We start from the raw sequence: 22055 nt of genomic DNA on the forward strand, positions 1-22055 counted from the left end.
AAAACAGATAAAGAGACGATAAAACATTTGTAAGCTTCCAATGGTTGTACCCGATGTAGTCACAATCTCAAAAGCAATCTCTGGATTAGATCGAAAGATCTCAGCTTGATAATCCCAAATCCGTTCAAAGTGATCTTGATGTGTCACTTTCTTTTCTTTCCTCACTAATGTCTTTGCCTTTGCACATTGATCTTCAGTTACTGTGAAGTTGTACTCCCTCAATATCTTTGCAACCATCTCTTGTTTGGTGATTTTTGGATTTTTTTTTGCAGCCTTTCTCTATACAACCAAGCAATTGTTGACCGCTTCAACATCTACGAGTAACCTGACCTCACACAAGCATGTTCTTCATCATAGATCTTTACTTGCATCTAATGCTTCTTCTTCTCATATACACAATAGCATTGCCATGGACATTATACATCAGTCGCAGAACACTTCGCACCAATCTTCAAACTAGTTGACTTATAAAGCTTAATGTCGTATCTGGTTTTCAGAGAATACCTCAATACAACTATCTTGAATTTTTCTGGGCCACTGAATGTTTTCCCTAACCTCAGAAGTTCTTCAGGATCTTCAATCTCTAGAGCACCATTATCTTCATCAAAATTGTCTTCATCATTGCTGTGTGACAACGGTTATGGTATCCTCTCATCATCCCAAATCTCATCTCCACTATCAGCATCATCTCCAACGTCCTCTTCTCTCGCAGCTGTTCCAAATTCAGCTTCAAAGTCTTCGCAATTTTCTTCCACTACACCTACACCTTCTTCACAATTTTCTTCTCCTACATCTCCTTCACCATCTCCACCTACATTTGGCTCCCAATTGTTTTGTACACCTACATTTTCTTCCCTATTGTCTTCTACACCTACAAATGGTTCAGGAACAGCTACAATCGTCGATTGCTCTGATTGAGGAATTGCTTCACTGGTTCTGTTTTCCTCGTCTGCATAACCAATCTCATCACAGTCTTCATCGCCCGCTACTGCACAATCATCCCCACTAAACAGCCTCACGATCTTCTTCAATATCTTGACCTCTCTTCCTTTTGTGATTTTTCCTTTTCTCTTTAGGTTGACCAACCACCTCAGTCGCTGCTTCGGGTGGGTTTGAAACCGTCGATGTCTCTGACGGAATGCGAACCGCCTCACTGCCTTCTACTGGTGCATTTTCCACCAGTTCACTCTCTGCTGGGTTATTTTTCTCAGCCTCTGTTTCTATCTCCATTGTCGGTATTGTCTCTGTCTCCATCGCCTCTACTATATCTGTTGTCTGAACAGTCTCCACCGTTAAAGAGCAAAGAAATATTTTTGTGTTAAGGTCAAGCACAAATAATATTTTTAGAAGAACATTGAGATGGTTACTAAATCAGTAAGAGGAAGGAAAACCAGCAAAGAAGACAGTTATATTTTTCTTTATGAAAATAACCCACTGGGGATATTTTTAGCCGATCATCGAAAGGAAAAATGATTCGGTTAAATTATTTTGAGCTTGAAGTTTTGAAGAATGATTTTGGGAGTTAAAATAGGATTTTGTATCATGAAAAATCTGAGTTTTCATGAAGGAATTGTTTTTAAGGCAATGGCACATGAAACTGGTCTCGACGGGGCTTTCCTGCAAGAAACGGTTACCGAATTGTGTGTTTAAGGCTTAGAATTGCTTAGTGAAGGAATTATTGGCCACGAGTGGGAAAAGTGTCTCATCTTTAGCCAATGAATTAGGATAGTTTCGCTCCTGCTGAGGACGGCCATGTGTCTCCACGAAAATGGGATATGGATGGCCAAAACTCCCATGTCTTGCTGCCATTGGCTGGAGCTTTGTTAGACGACACTTGGTGGGTGAAAAAGCTGCTTCCAGCCGACTTTGGAAGGCTATAAATACCCAGCTTCGTCTCACTTCTTCCTCAGAGCAAAACGTTAAGAGAAAGACTAGTTAGATTGTTTCGATGGCCAATAGCATTTCGAGCAGCTTTAGGAAAGTTTTTGAGGTGGCAGGAAGGGTAGTAGGTAAGTATCTTACTCTTAGTTTCTGTTTCATCTTAGAATTATTTCTTTTAAGTTCCTAAACCTAAACGAATCTTGGTAATGCGGATCTAGAGCTTGCGAGTTGTGCGGATCTAGCATTATCGGAGATTTTCTGTCCAAAACTTCAACCAAAACCGGTGAGTACCGAAAACATGTGAAGTAGCACATGTAAAGGGTTTGCTTATTGCTGTATTCTCTTGAGTAGTTTAGGATCTATTCCTTGATTGAATTCTTGAATCGTTGTGTTGTCGTGTTTTACCTTATCGTAAATTTTTGCGGTAATGTATTAGATCTGGTGAGGTTAGATTCGTGTTCTGATTTTATCTTAGTTCATGATTGTTATTGATTATGTTGTGGAGTAGATAAAGCATTTGAACGTTTGGTTAGGTTGTTAGTATAGCCGTTATGATGTCGTTTATTTTCTAAATTGATCATTGTTAGAAATTGTCGAGACTGGATTTTTTTGTTTGATCTTTGGTTGGTTAAGGTTAACTGATTGTGCTAGCAAGTTTATTAGGCTGTTGTGTGATGAGTGTGTGGTTTTATTAATCATTCTTATGCATGGCTAAAGGTTAATTGTTGCTTGCTAGTAGATAATACAAGTATTCTTGTATATTATTGTTATTGTTGTTGTTGTAGTTGTTATTATTGTGTGGCCGAGTTACTAGTTTCATTCGGACTTAGCTATTGTGGCGATAATGTGATATTCCCAATAGTTCGGAGTGGTTAGCTACCACCGGGCACTACTTGACGAAGTAGTAAAACTCTGTTATAAGAGACTAAGTCTCTTATTTACTAAACAATTCGAACGGGTGTGATTTTTTTAGCCTTCGTGGCTAAGAGTCGGGAAAGCATTGCCTAGTAGGGAAAATCCGCATCGTAGAATTAAAGACCTTACGGTAAATTTGTATTAGTATCGTATCGGTGAGTGTTATGTGTTTTAGCTGTACTTTTGGCTGAGTACTCTTAGCTTTCTTTAAGCTTCTACTGTTTGTGTTTCTCTGTTGTTGTTTGTACATGCATCTAAATGGGCCCAAAAGCTATACATAATTTGTTAACGATTTAAGTACAATACTATATAAGTAAAAAGTGGTTTTAGTAAAAACCCGGAAGCGCCAGCAATGGTATATCAGTCATGTCTGCGTTGACACAACTCACGACAATAGTACGAGTTGCGAAGATAAAAATGTGTTGGGGTCGGTCGATTTAGGCGAACAAATGTGTTTCGGAAACCTTTCTCGACTGATTACGGGCGTCATCCGTGACGCCCTTGTTCTTTCTTAGTTTTAGGAAGGATCGAAGGGGTGTTACAAGCGTGGTATCAGAGCATGGTTTATCTATGTTCATTGGACTTCCGTTTTCAATGTTTTATCGAGTCAAATGTGTCGCAAAAAGCTGTCTAGGAAAAATATTGTTGTGATCATCTGCATTCTTTGGTTTGTTTAGAATTTAGAAACTTACATTTTGTGTTTGTGGTTTTGAGTGTAGATGCCGAGAGGACGAGGACGTGGTAGGATACAGATGAGGGCTGAACTCCCTTGGGGACCACCGACCAGGACGATGCTCGTCATGCGTGGAGCGTATGAATGTGGTAGCCCGAGTGGTACGACTTGGCATGCACGTGTTGACGGGTCACCGAGAGCGGCCCTGACACCACCTGTTGTGACAAACACTCGAGTTGGACTTAGAGTGATGGACTTGGCAAGTCTGGGCATTCGTACTGAGGCCAGGCCGAGCACTGTGGATGCCAATGGTGGACCTAATGTTCCTAAGGCGATTATATTGTCAAGTGTGGATACTAAGAGTGCTGATGGTGTTCTGATGAGCACGGATGGATATGACGTGATCGGCCCATATACTCCGTCCGACTCAGATCCTTACAAGTGTGAGGACGAGCAGATCGTAGTTGAGGCTCCAGCACCAGCCGTTAAGCCATACGTACCTGCTCCAGTCAAGACAGACGCTATATCGGCGCCTGACGCTCCAGCAGATGTACCCACGTCCGTTGTACGTGCACCCACACCAGCAGACGACGACGATGATGAGGATTGCGTGATCGTTGAGGTCATCCCCGATAGTCCAGAGGTGGTCATGGTCGAGGATTACATTAGTATCTCCTCCGACTCATGTCATTCTATTCTTGCCGAGAGTCCAAAGTCGCCTTTGGTGTTTTCTGGATCAGTTCTTAACATGCCTACCATTCCCGAGTCGGAAAATTTCGAGTTTGTGCCATCTCCGCCAGCTTCACCGATGTATCCATCACTCTCCACACCTACTTACAATACTATCTCTACCTTGTAGAGAGAGTCTTCGCCTATGTATGAGCCACCGAGTACGAGTGGAGGAGTAGTTATCAGATAGGATGGTCCTAAAGGACGTGTCTCTGCACCGAGTGGTCGTGAGCCGTATTGTTTGACTTGTGTACAGGTTTGACATTATCCGGGAAGTTGCATGTATTATCGAGCGTACATGCCTTCTGGCATAGTGTGCATAGCTTGTGGTGAGCGTGGTCATTATGCTACGTCTTGTCCCACTGCACGTCCAGGCCCTTTTGCCGGAGGATCAAGCTTCTCTTTTGGAGCACCGTCCGCTGGAGCTTCCTCATTTTACACTCGTCCAGGTCCAAACCCACATGATACCGTTCGTTTGGCGTTTCCCGACTGTACGTGCACTCGTTGCGCACTTGATAAGTCTGTATTTCATCACTTTTTGAGCATGTATTCATCATCTTTTTCAGCATCATTCACTTGTTGATTCACATCATATTGATCACTTTCTTCATGTTTTACACACTTCAGTAGGTTTTATGCATATCATGCATGTCTTGCATACATTCTGCATATTTGGAGTGTTTCAGGTACTTAGGAGACATGCAGAGCGAAGCAGAGGAACAAGTGTTACTCGACATGCATATGATCGAGTGGGACAATCGAGTGAGAAGCAGAGATACGCTGCAGAAACATACTTCACTCGATGCACATGACCGAGTAGGATGATCGCGTGAACGAATGCGAAACAGAATCAACTGTCACTCGATGGGCATACTCGAGTGACACGATCGAGGAAAGCAGAGGAGTAGCAGATGATATCACATGTCACTCGACACGCTCACTCGAGATACATGGTCGAGTATGTAATGATGCAGAGAAGAAATTATGTGTTACTCGACGCGCTCACTCGACCAACAGGGCACTACAACTTTTAACCGCTTTTTATTTTGTCGTTTTATGTCTTAAGGTTTTCCCAAACTTTACTATAAATAGGTCTCATTTGGATTGCCCAAGGGATCGAGTTTTTATCCTTAGGTTTTTATTGTTAGCCACCAAACAATCCAGAGAATTGTAATTCAGATTTCTTTTAAGTTATTAAGATTTTGCACTTAGTTCTTGAATCTTTATTGTTTATCTTCCTATCATCGTTATTATTATGCATGTTTTGAACGATTCTGGGTTTATGATGTTTAACATGATTTATGTGCCTGAGTAGTGTTAGGATTTTTGAGGATGGGATAGATTAGGTGGAGAATGTTAGGTTGCTAGAGTGTTTAAGTTAGATTCGTTTGTTCCCTTATAGATTAGTGTATTCATAACTAATTCTTCTCTGATCAAGTTGAATTAGATTCCAGACATTTCAGCACCTACTAAGTGTTTGATGAAATTTCTGAACAACTAATACCAGAGATATACTTGTTTAGCCTAAGAGATTAGATGTCTAAGAAGTTTATTGACATTAATGGACAATTTTTTCATGCATGGTTACTGCATGTTTCATCAAAGAGATTTGAGATTAGGAAGTGTTGTAAACATGATAGTTTCTGCTAAGAGATTCGATTAACTAGTATTTGATGTTCATTGTCTAGGGATTAGTATGTTTGTCGTTTGTTTAACACTCAAAGTAGATTAGCATACTCCACCTACATCAATAACCTCATCCTCAGGACCTTCTATCCATTTGTGCTTTATGTTTAATTCTCTTGTTATTTACTTGTTCCGCTTTGTTTTCTTGCCAATATCAATAATCATTACGTTTTAGTTATGCATGGTAATGTTTTACAGCTTTACATTTATCGCATGTTTAACATGTTTGCTTAGAATCACTCAAAACCAAAATCCATTTATACTTCGCTTGACTTAATCATTTTTGATACATCTTGATTGCTAACATCGCACCTGACTGGACTGATACATATTGTACTGCAATGAAATGATAGTACTCTACGGTAATTGGTAGTAAAATCCTAGAATCAATTTGGCGCCGCTGCCATTTAGATGTTTGTTTGTTACATTTGAGATTTCAGATTTGCTAAGATCAAGTTCTTACTCAACATTCACTACAGTTACTCACTTTGTTCTTTTTGGTTGTCTATTGATTCAGGTATAACTCTTGCTCAACTGCTCCTACTCGACTGACAAACTCAACCATCTCGCGAGCTAAGTTGATTTGAGTTGTATGCACACACGATCGCAAAGCACAGAAAACTTGTTCCAGCCCTCCGACTTTATTGATCGCTTGGTACCTACATCAAGACAGCAACGCAACAGAGTTACACCACCACAAGTGGAGATGGGAAACTCTCAACAACAACCTCCACAACGGGCACCTACACGGATTGGAGCTGGTGATACTCCACGCAACCATACCCATCGTCAGGGTATAGTGCCCCCAGCTGTGCAGAACAACAACTTTGAGATCAAGAGTAGTCTGATCTCCATGGTCCAGGGCAACAAATTCCATGGTCTGCCTATGGAGGATCCCCTAGATCATCTTGACGAGTTTGATCGCCTATGCAGTCTCACAAAGATCAATGGTGACAGTGAGGATGGTTTTAAGCTCCGACTCTTCCCATTCTCTCTGGGTGACAAAGCGCATCAATGGGAGAAAACTCTACCACACGGATCTATTACCTCCTGGGAACAATGCACGCAGTCATTTCTTGCCAAGTCCTTCTCAAACTCCAGAACTGCACGTCTTCGCAATGAGATTTCTGGGATCACTCAGAAGAATGGTGAAACACTCTGTGAAGCATGGGAGCACTTCAAAAGTTATCAGTCTTAGTGTCCCCACCATGGCTTCACCAAAGAGTCTCTCCTCAGTACTCTCTACCGAGGCGTTCTCCCAAAGATCAAGATGTTACTTGACACTGCTAGCAATGACAACTTTATGAACAAGGACGTCAACGATGGTTGGGAGCTTGTTGAGAACCTAGTCCACTCTGATGGCAACTACAATGAAGACTATGATAGAACCATCAGGGCAAGCATAGATCTTGATGAGAGAAGTACAAGAAAGAGATGAAAGTTGTGAATGATAAGCTGGACAGACTCTTGATGAGCCAGCAAAGGAATGTCCATTTTGTCTCTAAAGAAGACCCTTTCCAGATTCCAGATGGGGAGGGAGAACATTCTGAGGAGATAAGCTATATCCAGAATCAAGGTGGATACAACACATGATACAACTCATATAAGCAAAACCCCAATCTGTCTTATAGGAGCACCAACGTTGCAAATCCACAAGATCAAGTATATCCACCTCCACCACAGCAGCAGGGGCAAAACAAGTCATTTGTGCCTTACAACCAAGGTTATGTGCCCAAACAACAGTTTCAGCAAGGTTACCAAACTCCAACTGGACCACCACCAGGATTCCAACCTCAAAAAGCTCCGCCACTTCAGGCACCATATGCAGCAACATTTATTACAAGGACAGACAAGTGGATCTATAGAGTCTGCTAAGAAGTTTGCAGAGATGAATAATAAGATGGACTGCACATATAATGCTCTCAATCTCAAGATTGAAGCTTTGACCTCTAGAATGCTTCACCTGGAAAGCAAGAATGCATCTACTTCTTCAGGACAACTCTCAGGGAAAGCCATCCACAACCCCAAAGTGTTTGCAACAGCCCATGCCATCACCTTAAGAGAGTTACCTATTACAAAAGACTCTATGGATATCACTGAGGATAGTGAGGATCTAGATGGGGAGAATTTTGCTCCAAATGAAGATTCCACACAACAAATCAAAGTTGATCATGATCCACCTGCCATGGTAAAACATGATGTTCCAAAGAGTAAGGAACCACGTTACATTCCTCCACCCTACACGCCTCCATTACCATTCCCTGAAAGATTCAAGAAGAAAATAATGGAGAAGTATAAAGGACTGCTCGACACACTCAAAGGGACTGAACTAACAAAAGCTTTGGTAGATGCTCATGCAAAGATTCCGTCTTACAATAAAATCATGAAAGAGGTCATATTGGGGAGGATTCAAGAAAAGAAGGAAATAACTAAAGATGTTGAGCAGAAAGCTGAGGAAGATGAGAGAGTAAAATCACTTAACCATGAGTGTTGTGCCATTTTCCATAAAGAGGTTATCCCAAAGAAGGTAGAAGATCCTGGTTCATTTACTTTGCCTTGCACAATAGGTCCATTATCTTTCAGTAGGTCTCTCTGTGACCTAGGAGCGTCAGTTAGTCTCATGCCTCTCTCTGTGGCTAGAAGGTTAGGTTTTACACAATACAAATCGTGCAGCCTATCCCTCATCTTGGCAGACAGAACGGTTAGGGTTCCATATGGCTTGTTGGAAGATCTCCCAGTAAAGATTGGTGAAGTAGAAGTACCAACTGACTTCATTGTTTTGGAGATGGATGATGAGCCTCAAGATCCACTTATCCTAGGAAGACCATTCTTATCTATAGCAGGAGCAATCATTGATGTCGGGAAAGGGATGATTGATCTCAATCATGGTAAGAACTTCAAGATGAAGTTTGATATCAAGGATGTCTTGAGTACGCCAACAGTTGATGGGCACACCTTCTCCACTGAAGATGAGTCAACTAAGAAAATACTCCAGCAAGGTGTCAAAGAATCTATGGATCCCTCATCGGATGGTTGTTTAGAACTTCGAATTATCAATGTTTTGAAAGATTCAATGACAAGGCTAACAGCTATGGTCAAGAAAATGGGTGAGTTGATGGGCACACCTTCTCCACTGAAGATGAGTCAACTAAGAAAATACTCCAGCAAGGTGTCAAAGAATCTATGGATCCCTCATCGGATGGTTGTTTAGAACTTCGAATTATCAATGTTTTGAAAGATTCAGTGACAAGGTTAACAGCTATGGTCAAGGAAATGGGTGGGCAAATCAATAAACTCAAAAGAAAAATCAATGGTCCCTATCCTAGGAGACAGAGTGTGAGTGTAAAGATGAGCAGCACATCCTGTGACATGACCCAGGAAAAAGAGGAGGAATGAGATATTTGAGAATAGAGAGTGCTTCAACACCTCTCTATGAGCCTCCTAAAGCCTAAAAGGTATAAACAGTCAAGCTTAGTGACTTTAAACAAGCTCACTTGGGAGGAATTCCCAAAGGTATCCCTGTAAATACTGCTTAGGATTTCTTGTTATTTTGGTTTTTGTTTTTGGTTTTATTTGGTCAGGACGTCAAACATGTTCAGATATGTTTCTCCACGAGTGATGTACTAGCACGCAACAGAACTCCTTCTCCATCAAGACATTCCGCTTATGACTATAGGGCACAATGTTTCTTTCTCTCCTCCAAGACAGTCTTCCCATGATCTTAGGGACATCAAGAAGAAAGAAGAAGAATGCAGCAAGGCGGAAAGCAAAGGTGAGCATCACGTTGAGGATTTGACTAAGGATCCAGACAAGCATCTCAATGAAGACCGGATTGTTGATCTAGGAGCGTATCATTTTGAAGATCTTACTAGGGATCCGGTTGAACATTATGTTGAGGATCCGGTCGAGCAGAACGTTGAGCAACTAGTAGAGGCTCCCCCTGCGCAGCCTGCACTAGGCGCTTATACAAGCGAGTCCATGACTGCATACCTGGACTGCTATTTTCAGTAAGGTACAACTCCAAACCTTCATTCGTATATACCATTGCATTTTCATAGTTTTGTTTGTTTGATTCTCAAACTAGCTCTCAAAATTTTATTACACAAGGGATTGTGTAATTTAAGTTTGGGGGAGGGTTTGGGATGACATTTGATGTTGTGTTCTCTTTTCTTATTTCGAATTTTTAGCATATACTCTGCATTCATATATGTGCATTGAAAACCCTTAAAAATTTGAAAAAGTTTCAGAAACATCTTTAAAAACAGAGTAATCATGTAGCTTGCATTTGCATATTAGGATTGAGTCTAGATTGTTTCATGTAGGATTGTTGCATTAGCATAGGGGGTGATGATGATTTACACCTTGTTAACTTGCTATGATTCACGAGTTGAGATCAATGCCCTGGTTTTTAGCTCTTTGATGCATGATGATTGAACTTGAAGTAAGTCTGAAACAAACTTGGAATTCATGAAGAGCATTCTTGAACTTGGTTGAAACATGTTGTGATATGATCTCATTCCTTACCTTATAAGAACTTAATCTTGACTTGCAAATATTTGGTTGTGTTTTGCTTGCATACTCATGATCACCATATACATATTTGGATCATCTTTCTCTTTTCACCACTCTTGTTGATCCAAGTAGCTGATCTTTCTTTTGATCAGTTTGCCATACCCACAGCCTATCCTTTTCTTTCAAGCCAATTGATAATTGTTGAGTGGTAGGTCTTTTACCGGATTATGCTTGGGGAGAACGTGTTAGGTATGAGCCGACAAGATTAAAATCTTGAGTAGTTCTGATTTTCAATTTCAAATCAGATAGGAATAGGTCTAGATTCTTTGACACCTTGCTGGAGGAGAATGTTTTTCAAGAAGTTTATACTCTAGTGATTGAATTTTGTGGGGATAGCATGATATACAGAGAATGGTTCTGGGATGTAAAAAAAGAGAAAAATTTTTGATGTCTTATAACGTAAGAAGAAAACAGAACCACAGTAAGGAAGAAACCCCATATCCACTAGTATTGATAAGAAACTTCTCCTAAGGCAAAAAGAAAAAAATGGGAATGATGTTGAAGGGTAGACACAGGGATCATTCAGGGTTAGATGATTAAGAGTAAGCAGTTGGGAACCATTGGGTAGTGAAGATTTTATTCATGTATGCATTTGTCGGTCCTCACCTTTAGCATTCTACCTAAAGCTCTTCATTGAGAGATCCTTGTCCTGAAATTGTTTAAACCCTCTTAATTCTCAAAATCTTTTTCTGCCTAGCCAAGTGAATTTGTTAAGCCTTGCAAAACCAAATTCATATTCTTGAATAATGAATGTTAAAAGGAGTGAATGATTTGAATGCATGTGTAGGTCAAGGGATAGGATCAGTTTCAGATTAGATGAGTTTATCTTAAGTATTTAAGTAAAGTTCTCTCAGCATGCATCAAAGACTTAGTAATTAGGACATTGATTTTAACTGCTCTACCTTGCAAGTTACGGGTTCTGAGACCCCATTTTCAAACCTCTCTTCCACTTTGTTTCTTTTGCTTTGCTTGAGGGCAAGCAAAGACTAAGTTTGGGGGAGTTGATAAGTCTGTATTTCATCACTTTTTGAGCATGTATTCATCATCTTTTCAGCATCATTCACTTGTTGATTCGCATCATATTGATCACTTTCTGCATGTTTTACATACTTCGGTAGGTTTTATGCATATCATGCATGTCTTGCATACATTCTGCATATTTGGAGTGTTTCAGGTACTTAGGAGAAATGCAGAGCGAAGCAGAGGATCAAGCGTTACTCGACATGCATATGATCGAGTGGGACAATCGAGTGAGAAGCAGAGATACGCTGCAGAAACATAATTCACTCTATGCACATGACCGAGTAGGATGATCGCGTGAACCGAGGGAATGCGAAACAGAATCAACTGTCACTCGATGGGCATACTCGAGTGACACGATCGAGCAAAGAAGAGGAGTAGCAGATGATTTCACATGTCACTCGACACACTCACTCGAGATACATGGTCGAGTATGTAATGATGCAGAGAAGAAATTATGTGTTACTCGACGCGCTCACTCGACCAACAGGGTTACTATAACTTTTAAACCGTTTTTTACTTTGTCGTTTTATGTTTTAAGGTTTTCCCAAACTTTGTTATAAATAGGTCTCATTTGGATTGCCCAATGGATTGAGTTTTTATTCTTAGGTTTTTATTGTTAGCCACTAAACAATCCAGAGAATTGTAATTCAGATTTCTTTTAAGTTATTAAGATTTTGCACTTAGTTCTTGAATCATTATTGTTTATCTTCCTATCATCGTTATTATTATGCATGTTCTGAACGATTCTGGGTTTATGATGTTTAACATGATTTCTGTGTCTGAGTAGTGTTAGGATTCTTGAGGAAGGAATAAATTAGGTGGTGAATGTTAGTATGCTAGAGTGTTTAAGTTAGATTCGTTTGTTCCCTTCTGGATTAATGTATTCATAGCTAATTCTTCTCTGATCAAGTGGAATTAGATTCCAGACATTTCAGCACCTACCAAGTGGTTGATAAAATGTCTGAACAACTAATACCAGAGATATACTTGCTTAGCCTAAGAGATTAGATGTCTAAGAAGTTTATTGACATTAATGGACTGTTTCTTCATGCCTGTTTACTGCATGTTTCATCAAAGAGATTTGAGATTAGGAAGTGTTGTAAACATGATAGTTTCTGCCAATAGATTGGATTAACTAGTATTTGATGTTCATTGTCTAGAGATTAGTATGTTTGTCGTTTGTTAAACACTCAAAGTAGATTAGCATACTCCACCTACATCAATAACCTCATCCTCAGGACCATCTATCAATTTGTGCTTTCTGTTTAATTCTCTTGTTATTTACTTGTTCCGCTTTGTTTTCTTGCCAGTATCAATAATCATTACGTTTTAGTTTATGCATGGTAGTCTATGTTTTACAGCTTACATTTATCGCATGTTTAACATGTTCGCTTAGGATCACTGAAAACCAAAATCCATTTATACTTCGCTTGACTTAATCATTTCTGATACATCTTGATTGCTAGTATCGCACATGAATCACATGCTAGTACTCTAGGGTAATTGGTAGTAAAATCCTAGTATCAACTACCGAAAGTAAACTAGCTTGGACTAGGATTTCCACCATTTTTCACAGAGACTAATCGTTTCCCCACAAATTCACTGTCCCATGTATATCTAGTTAAAGCTTGTAAAAAATGCAGCTTATCTTCTGTGGTTCTCTCAGCTCGATCAATAAAATATTTACGCCAAAATCTTTCTTCTTAAAATGCATGAATGCATGCCCAATAAAAATTCGTGTCACTCGGGAGATCCAACGATTCAAATATCTTGACAACATCATCAAATTCTTCGTAATCATCTTGGAATATTTGGACGTAATTGTTCTAAAAATTGGCGCTCAAGCTCTCTGAACCCATTCATTGTATCTGTTAGAGTTAACTCAAATAACTGTTTTCTGCGATTTCCTCTTGAACCACTCCCAATAGAGATTTGTGAGGTTCTTGCCCCTCTTTGTGAACTATTTCCACGTCTTAATCCACCTTGTTGTTGAACTCTTGAAGCTGGAGTATGAAACGGAGGAGCATGTGGAGAATTCTGATGTAAATGATTCTGGGTGAACTCATTTGAGGGACGTGTTTCATCGCTGATATTAACGCGATACACTTCTTCATTTTCTTGTGTCTCGGGAACTTGATTTTCATCATCATTTATGCCCTCATTCATTAACTCTTCTCGTCTTTGGTGCATAGAGTATTGAGACTGTGATTGTACATCTTGTAAGATGAAACAACGTTGCATCACATCCCAACTGTCAGGCGGCTTTCGTTTAAATGATCTTACAATCCTACATCTCTGTTAATAAGTTTATTAAATTTTAGTATACAAGTTTAATGTATACCAAAATTACTAAACATATTTTGGCTGTGAAAGATATTTTTAATGCTTACAGCTTCACGAACTTTCCACCAAGTATTAGACGCAGATATGACGGATCTCACAGGGTCAACTGAAATTCCCGTAGAATTTTGCATAAGTTGCTTGTACTTCTTGTACTTTCTTTTCAGTTGATTGAATTTTTCAACCAAAAACTCTCTTCCTAGGGGTGATGGATCTTTGAAGCGGTAATTATTCATGGCAATTGCTTGTTCGTAAAGATCAATAAATAGTCTTTCCTGACTAGGAGTCCATTTAAAATTTTCTTCGCTCTAAAAATTTAAAAAAACTCTCAATTTATAATTTACTTAAATTAAAAGGTAAAATTTTGTAAAATTAGGTGTAACTACATACCCGTGTCGACGTTTCTGTAGGCAAATTTGTATTGTTTTGCACAAAAGAACTTTCATTTTGCCGGCGGTTAGACATACCTACAAATACAATTCAAAAATAATTTCTGGAAATTTGTATCGTCTTTCACAAAAAAACTTTCATTGTATAACTTACGAATTAAAAATGCATCTAATTTCTGGAAAACTAAGATCTACATCTTTAATTAAACTACTTATAATTTTTGGACTTTGTTCTCAGTGGTTAAGTCACTTTTATCATAAAAATAGTACGCGAAGTTAATTAGACAAAGTATAATGATAAATATATGTTAAAAATCACTATACAAATTATTCATGATGTGTGGGAGTTAGATTAGGACTTTTTAAATATACAAATTATTGACTTGTTTGCTATATGCATTTTTCAAGATAGCATTAAACTATAAGTTGTTAATTTCTCGTAATATATGTTAAATGGCAGATACTTTTTTGTTTTTGTTTTTGTATTATTAATAATTTTTTTAAATTGAAGGTACTTTTGTTAAGATGTTCAATTGGATTTTTTAGTTTGTCGAACATGCTCTTCTTTTTCATTTTTCTTCTTCTTTTTAGCATTAAAGTGTTCTTTTTTGGAAATAAATATATTTATTAACCTGTGATTAATTCATAGTTTTGTCCAATCTTATTTAAATATATATTTTCAAATTATATGGTGGAAATGTATAATATAATAATTAAATAAATTAACCGAACACTATATATATAAACATATAAAATTAACATACATATTACATAATTGGTAGAAAACGCATGTTTTAAACAAAAATTTAAATACCTTTATTTTATAACTACTAATATATTATATAATGTAACTACATTTATTTAACAGGAAAAATATATATACCTTTAAGCAGGAAATTATAGAAACAAGAGGTGTAAAGTTGAAGCTTGGATAGTATTTTGAATTGTGTAAGAAATAAAATACATATGTTAGTGTATAGAAAAATTTTAATGTATGTAACTGAAGAAAAAAAAAACACCTTTGCAAAAAAAAAAGGGTTAGAACACGAGAGAGAAAGTGTAATTATATAGAAAAAAAGAAAAGGTATTTTGGTGTAATTATTTTATTAAAAAAATAAAAATGCATGAAAACACAAATAAAAAACATCAAAAGAAGCGTGAATAACTTCCCCCACAGATGTTCTGTCTTTATCACAAAAAGACAAAAAAAAAAGAAATGAACTACATACAGCTTTTTCGTTTTTGTTTAAAGAAAATTAAAAATAGTGAATGGTTTATTGGTAACAGGAGATCTACATGCATGGGTCAATTGCTCTTTTCCTGTCTCCCCATTCAATAGCCTAAAGGGAGATCTCTTCCGTATAACTGCATCAGCACTACTCACTTGTGTAGGCCCTAATGAGGTTGACGATGTACTGCGAGAAGTCCACGAAGGCGCGGGCATAAAGCACTCTGGCGGCAAAGCTCTTGCGTTACAGATTTGCAAAACTGGCCATTTCTGATTGACAATGAATGCGAAAAACTGGCCATTCATGCTCCAATCGAACTCCTTTGTACAGCCTCGCAGCCTTACCCATTCATGCGTTGGGCGATGGATATTGTCGGTCCTCTACCCGTCTCCCGTTAAAAGAAATATATCCTCATTATGACAGATTATTTCACCAAATGAGTTGAAGTAGAATCTTACGCAAGAATCCAATCAAAGGTTGTTTGGAAGAACATAATTTGTAGGAACGAACTCCCATACGAGATCGTCACCGATAACGGCACCCAGTTCACATCACTACAATTTGAAGGTTTATGCTCTCATTGGCGGATACGCTTGAGCAAGTCGACTCCCCGATATCCGCAGGGAAACGGTCAAACCGAAGCAAGTAACAAAACTATTATTGTTGGCATCAAGGAGCGACTCGAAGGTCACATCACACCTCCCCACGCCGCTCTTGTCTACGGGATGGAACCACTCGCCCATGCCGAAGTCGAGATACCAACCCTTCGTTGTTCGATGCTCGTGCACAACCCAACTCTGAATCACACAATGATGCATGATATTCTAGACTGTATCGAGGAAGAGCGAGACAAAGCGCTGTTCATATACAAAACTATCAGCAAGCTGCAGCCAAGCTTTACAACGAGAAGGTGAAAGCCCGACATTATGTCGAAGGAGACTTGGTTTTACGTATTTTTTTCGAGAATACCGCCGAGCTCAAAGCCGGAAAATTAGGCGCGCAATGGGAAGGACCTTACCTTATCTCTCAGATTGTAGAGCCCGGCGTTTACGAACTCATAACCATGGAGGGTTATTACTACTAAGCGCTAACGCGTAAACAAGTTAAGAAAAAAAAACGCTCGTACTACCAAGCTCCTCTTCTGTAATATGAACTACGAATGGTTTGATCCCTCCAAAAGGGTACGTAGGCAGCCTCTCACAAGGCAGATATATAGCTTTTTTTTTTTGAAGTAATCTCCTATACAGTATACTTTGACGAGCTCGGCCAGCTCACCCACTGTCTCCCTGGCCAGAAGTACGGTTATTAAACGTGTTCCACATGGATGTATTGGCGAAATAATCTATACTTTTGCCTCGGCGAAAGATAAAGCCAAGCCCAGTCTTGCACAATAGCAAGCAAGCGGGGAAACGATAAGCCAACCTCCGGCTTGCTCTTCTGGCCGATCTCAAAGCACGTACAGGATAAGCTGGTCACCCCCACTGCACCCTAAAAAGTACATTGAGTCCGCCTCGACTGCTTCCTCAGCTCTGCATTTAGAGGATAATGCGGGAGACGTCTGACACAACAAAATACGTCCTAAAAGCAAGCAAATAACTGCCAAGGATTCCTCGCACAAAATAAGCCGAGATACTTTGCAAAATTCGTTTTATTGAAATTCATTGTCATGACAAACGCAACATGCACATACGCTGACCTGACAAACGAACAGAAAGCGCTCATACCGATAATCAGACTAAAGAATTCAAGGAAGACTTACAAACAAACACGAAAAAGGTCAAGCCATAACCAAAAGAGAATATCCTCATAACGAAAGTCAAAAGCAAATATCCGAAACAAACCAAAAGTACAAACACCCATAGGGCCCGATAACATCCGCTACAAAACGGGATAATAGTCTCAAAGAGAGAATATTGTTTAAAAAGAATGTCTCTGGTCGGCAAAAGCGCGAGCTCCCGCCAGGACCTGCATATCTGCGTCAAACACACAAAGTGTCTCCATATTCTGGAAGAACCTCGGTAACCGCACCTAAAACTTGGGAAACACGATAAGATCACCATTAGCGAGGTCGGTAATATCAAAACTCTCAACAATATCTGTCCACTTCACCGCAACAACTATGCCTTAAGTAATCATCTCCTTAACACAGCCATGTGTACCTATAACCTGACTCAACATGAGAAGCAGGTCGTTGGAAGCTCGGGTATCGATGATATGCTTCCTCATTCGTTCTATCAATGCTCGATTCCTGCCGATCTTTGCTTCGAAAGTAGCCGATCATCAACTGCAAGTAATTCAGATCTCAAGCCTCAAGAGCTGCCTTGAGATCACCGACCTCCCTCTCTAAAGCAGCTGATCGTTTCTTCTTCCCGCCTAAGTTCTTCTTAAGAGCCAGAGCCTCTATATGAGCAGACGACTCAGTCCTCTGCTGACTCGCCAAACATTTCCTGACATCCTTAAGTCGACGCTCATATCCAACAATAGTCCCTCCTCCCAAGCGGTTAACAAGAGCAATTCCTTGAAAGATAAATATCCACACACTTGAAAAAAGAATCGCAAAGTAACAAAATCAAAGAGACCAAGAAATGATCATAAACCTACATCTCTCTACGAGCCTAGGTCCCATAATAATCTTTCTCCGCAAGACAAGAGAAGAGTTGAAAGATCGCATGATCTCCACAGATCCGTCAAGCAAGGTCGGCACAAGCTCCCGCATTCTTGACAAACATCTTCTCATTCACCGAATCCTTCTCATTATAGGAAAAGGAAAACAAAGTATCCCATCCCAATACCTCGTCATTAGGACGCTTGATACTAGGATTTTTCTATCAATTACCCTAGAGTACTATCATGTCATTGCAGTATAATAGGTATCAATCCAATCAGGTGTGATGCTAGCAATCAAGATATATCAGAAATGATTAAGTCAAGCAAGCATAAATGATTTTCTGTTTTCAGTGATCCTAAGCGAACATGTTAGACATGCGATAAATGTAAGGCTGTAAAACATAGACTACCATGCATAAACTAAAACGTAACGATTATTGATACTGGCAAGAAAACAAAGCAGACCAAGTAAATAACAAGAGAATTAAACAGAAAGCACAAATGGATAGAAGATCACGAGGATGAGGTTATTGATGTAGGTGGAGTATGCTAATCTACTTCGAGTGTTTATCAAACTGCAAACATTCTAATTCCTAGACAATGAACTTCTAATACTAGTCAATCCAATCTCTTGGCAGAAACTATCAAGTTTACAACACTTCCTAATCTCAATTCTCATTGATGAAACATGTAGTAAGCATGCATAAAGAAACAGCTCATTAATGTCAATAAACATGTTAGACAACCAATCTTTTGGGCTAAGCATGTAAATCTCTGGCACTAGTTGGTTCAGACATTTCATCATATACCTTTCGGGTATGAAATGTCTATGACCCAGTTCCAATTGATCAGAGAAGAACTAGCTAATAGAACTCTAGTCCAGAAGGGAAACAAAACGAATCTAACATAAACAGTCTAGCAAACTAACATCCTCCACCTAATCTATCCCATCCTCAAGAACCCTAACACTACTCAGACGCAGAAATCATGTTAAACATCATGAAACAAGAATCGTTCAAAACATGCATAATAATAAAGATGATAGGAAGAGTAACAACTAGGGCTGGGCGTTCGGATATCGGATCGGGTTCGGTTCGGATTTTTCGGTTTTCGGATTTTTTGGATATTGATTCTAACATCCATTCGGATATTTACAAAATTCGGTTCGGTTTCGGTTTGGATATTTCGGATTTCGGTTCGGTTTGGATATAATTGTGATAATTAAATTTTAACCAAAATTTATTGGATTCGGTTTTATTCGGATATTTTTAAATCTAATTATACTCAAATAATCCATACTATCCAAGTATATATAAAAATAGAAATGAGGCAAATGACAAGTTCAAAGAACCAACTAACATAATACCATACCAATATATAAAATTGAAGCATAAAACTGTGTCGATGCATGAAAGCTTTAAATAAACCAAACTAAATCATAAATTCATAATGAAAAAGTAGCAAAATTCAGTGACATCCTAAATCAATTAAAAATAATTTTTCATCCGTTATGCGGCAAACGTATATATCCTAAGGATATTAAAGTATATATATCCTAAAGATACTAAAGTATATATTATAAGTTCGGTTATATATGGATATCTATTGGATATCGGTTCGGATCGGGTTTAATCCGATATCCAAAAATAATGAAAGCTAACAACCGATCGGTTATTTTTCCAATATCGGTTCGGTTTTAATCCAATTTTTTCGGTTCGGTTCGGTTCGGATTTTCGGATTCGGATTTTATGCCCAGGCCTAGTAACAACAATGATTCAAGAACTAACTGCAAAATATCAATAACTCCAAAGAAATCACGATTACAATTCTCAGGATCGTTTGGTGGCTAACAACAAAAACCTAATAAAATAATACTCGATCCCTTCGGCAATCCAAATGAGACCTATTTATAACAATGTTTGGGAAAACCTTAAAACATAAAACGACAACGTAAAAGCGGTTTAAAAGTTGTAATGGTCATGTCGGTCGAGTGAGCGTGTCGAGTAACGCTTACTTTCTTCTCTGCATCATTTCATACTCGACCCAGTACCTCGAGTGATCGTGTCGAGTGACCTGTGAAACCATCAGCTACTTCTTTGCTTTGCTCGATCACGTCACTCGAGTGAGAGAATCGAGTGATAGGTGGTTCTGCTTCGCTTCCCTTCTGCTCGATCTGCTACTCGATCGTATACGTCCGCTGCTCACTCGATCGTCGATGTAACTGCAATTCATCCTTGCTTCTCACTCGATCATCCCACTCGATCGTGTGCACGTCGAGTAACGCTTGTTCCTCTGCTTCGCTCTGCATGTCTCCTAAGTACCTGAAACACTCCAAATATGCACAATGTATGCAAGATATGCATGATATGCATAAAACCTACCTAAGTATGCATCAATATGATGCGAATCAACAAGTGAATGATGCTGAAAAGATGATGAATGCATGCTCAAAAAGCGATGAAATACAGACTTATCAACGCTCTTGTGCAGTACAAGCCTGCATCGGCTTCTTAGCCTCTCCTGAAACAACCAAGGGAAGATCGCCGCTGGACGGCCTCTTCCTTACCTTGATTCTCTACTGAGAACTCATCCAACTTCACAAAGAAGTAACGGCGATGCCAATTGTGGATCTTCTTAGCTGCTCTAACGACAATCTTATGCCCTGATCAGGCATTAACATAAAATGTACCCAGAGAAACTTTGATCCTTGAGAAAATGGTGGCTTCTTGTAGAACGTTAAAATCAATTTCAACGCCACATTCAGTCCCCGATATAGTCAAGCCGACCACGTTACGAATAGCTGCAACATATATTTGCAAGATAGTAATTTGTCGACGAGCGCAATAGGTAGTAAATAATTCAAGGATTGGAAGCCAAAGACCGAATTTAAAGAAGAAAGATTTACACAAGTAGATAAATCCCTTCAGAGGAGTCTGGGACGATCACTAGTCTCTGGCAAACGGGTAGTCACTCTCTCCGGGACTCTACTAAATATAAGCATTTCTATCAACGATTTCTCGGTAGACCTTGACAAGCCGTATTCTTCCAGAGCTAGAACCTCGTCGGCTTCGGGGTCGTCGTCCGAATCAACATCCTCATCTGGAGCCGTAGCGGTAACCTTGAGACTATCATCCGGATCACTAGCCTCGGGAACAAATGGCAAGCTGCTTTGAATCTAACGCTTACCTACCTCGCTAAAACCGGCCGCCCGTAGACCCATAACCAATACTTGGCGATCTTCCTTTTTTCCTTAGGTATTTGGTTTCCGGCAGACACAAAATCTAAGTAATCGTCGTCACAATCACTTGCGTACTGCTTTTCAAAACCTAGAAGATCACCGAAATCGTGTTTGCCAGCCAACTCCTTTCTAACGTCGAACTCAAGTTTTTCGAAACTATCTTTCAAGCTATTTCGAATGTCGAATTCGCCGGCCTCATCAATAGGGCCAACCTCGTCATTCTCATCAGAAGTGCCGACCTCACAACGTCCACAAACCGTATCAACAGAATCAGTCTCGTTTTCATCGACTCGACCCATGAGACGAGAGAGTTGCGCAAAAATATTCCGACCACAAGAACCCGAGAATGAAGTGCCACTCACGCAAAGCGCCGAACCAACAACCTCACAACTATCCCCAACCAAGCGGTCTATCTCCATGGCGTCGTCTCTCCAATCTGCCGAGCTACTACCACCGACCTCTCCACCATAACCCCTCCTCAATGAGCCGGGCGCGTCATCTCCTGAAGGGCACAGCTAACTTATGCTTCTAGTCAATTCTGACCAACAAACCATCTTTATAAGATGGCTTTCATCAACGGCACAGTTGTGACCATGAGTGATCTGGTTTCTGATTCCAACTATATATATTTTATAATTTATTTTTAAACAAACCCTTGTTATTTCCAATACAAAAGTGATGAAGAACTCTATTGACCTAAGATCAGATTCTAGGTTGCTTTCACTACTCCAGAACAAATTAACTACAATCTAGATGAAAAACTCTATTGATTC

At 39.4% G+C, this 22055-nt stretch overlaps 1 protein-coding gene, 1 non-coding gene and 1 pseudogene across 2 annotated transcripts; all 3 read right to left on the reverse strand.

Moving 5' to 3' along the window:
* Positions 1 to 638: 638 nt before the first annotated feature.
* On the reverse strand, positions 639 to 1254 carry LOC111829421 (ring-infected erythrocyte surface antigen-like). Its single transcript, XM_023778513.1, has 2 exons — positions 1041 to 1254; positions 639 to 988 (listed from the first exon to the last, which is right to left on the reverse strand). Exons 1-2 carry the CDS (start codon positions 1252 to 1254, stop codon positions 639 to 641), a joined length of 564 nt encoding a protein of 187 aa, XP_023634281.1.
* A 5737-nt stretch (positions 1255 to 6991) lies between these two features.
* Positions 6992 to 7099, reverse strand: LOC111829794. Its single transcript, XR_002833150.1, has one exon. It is a non-coding gene; the product is annotated as a small nucleolar RNA R71 (small nucleolar RNA).
* A 5921-nt stretch (positions 7100 to 13020) lies between these two features.
* LOC17880859 lies at positions 13021 to 14055 on the reverse strand (annotated as a pseudogene).
* Positions 14056 to 22055: the final 8000 nt, after the last annotated feature.

Source organism: Capsella rubella, unplaced genomic scaffold (genome assembly GCF_000375325.1).
Source record: "Capsella rubella cultivar Monte Gargano unplaced genomic scaffold, Caprub1_0 scaffold_7, whole genome shotgun sequence".
NCBI classification, from domain to species: Eukaryota; Viridiplantae; Streptophyta; class Magnoliopsida; order Brassicales; family Brassicaceae; genus Capsella; species Capsella rubella.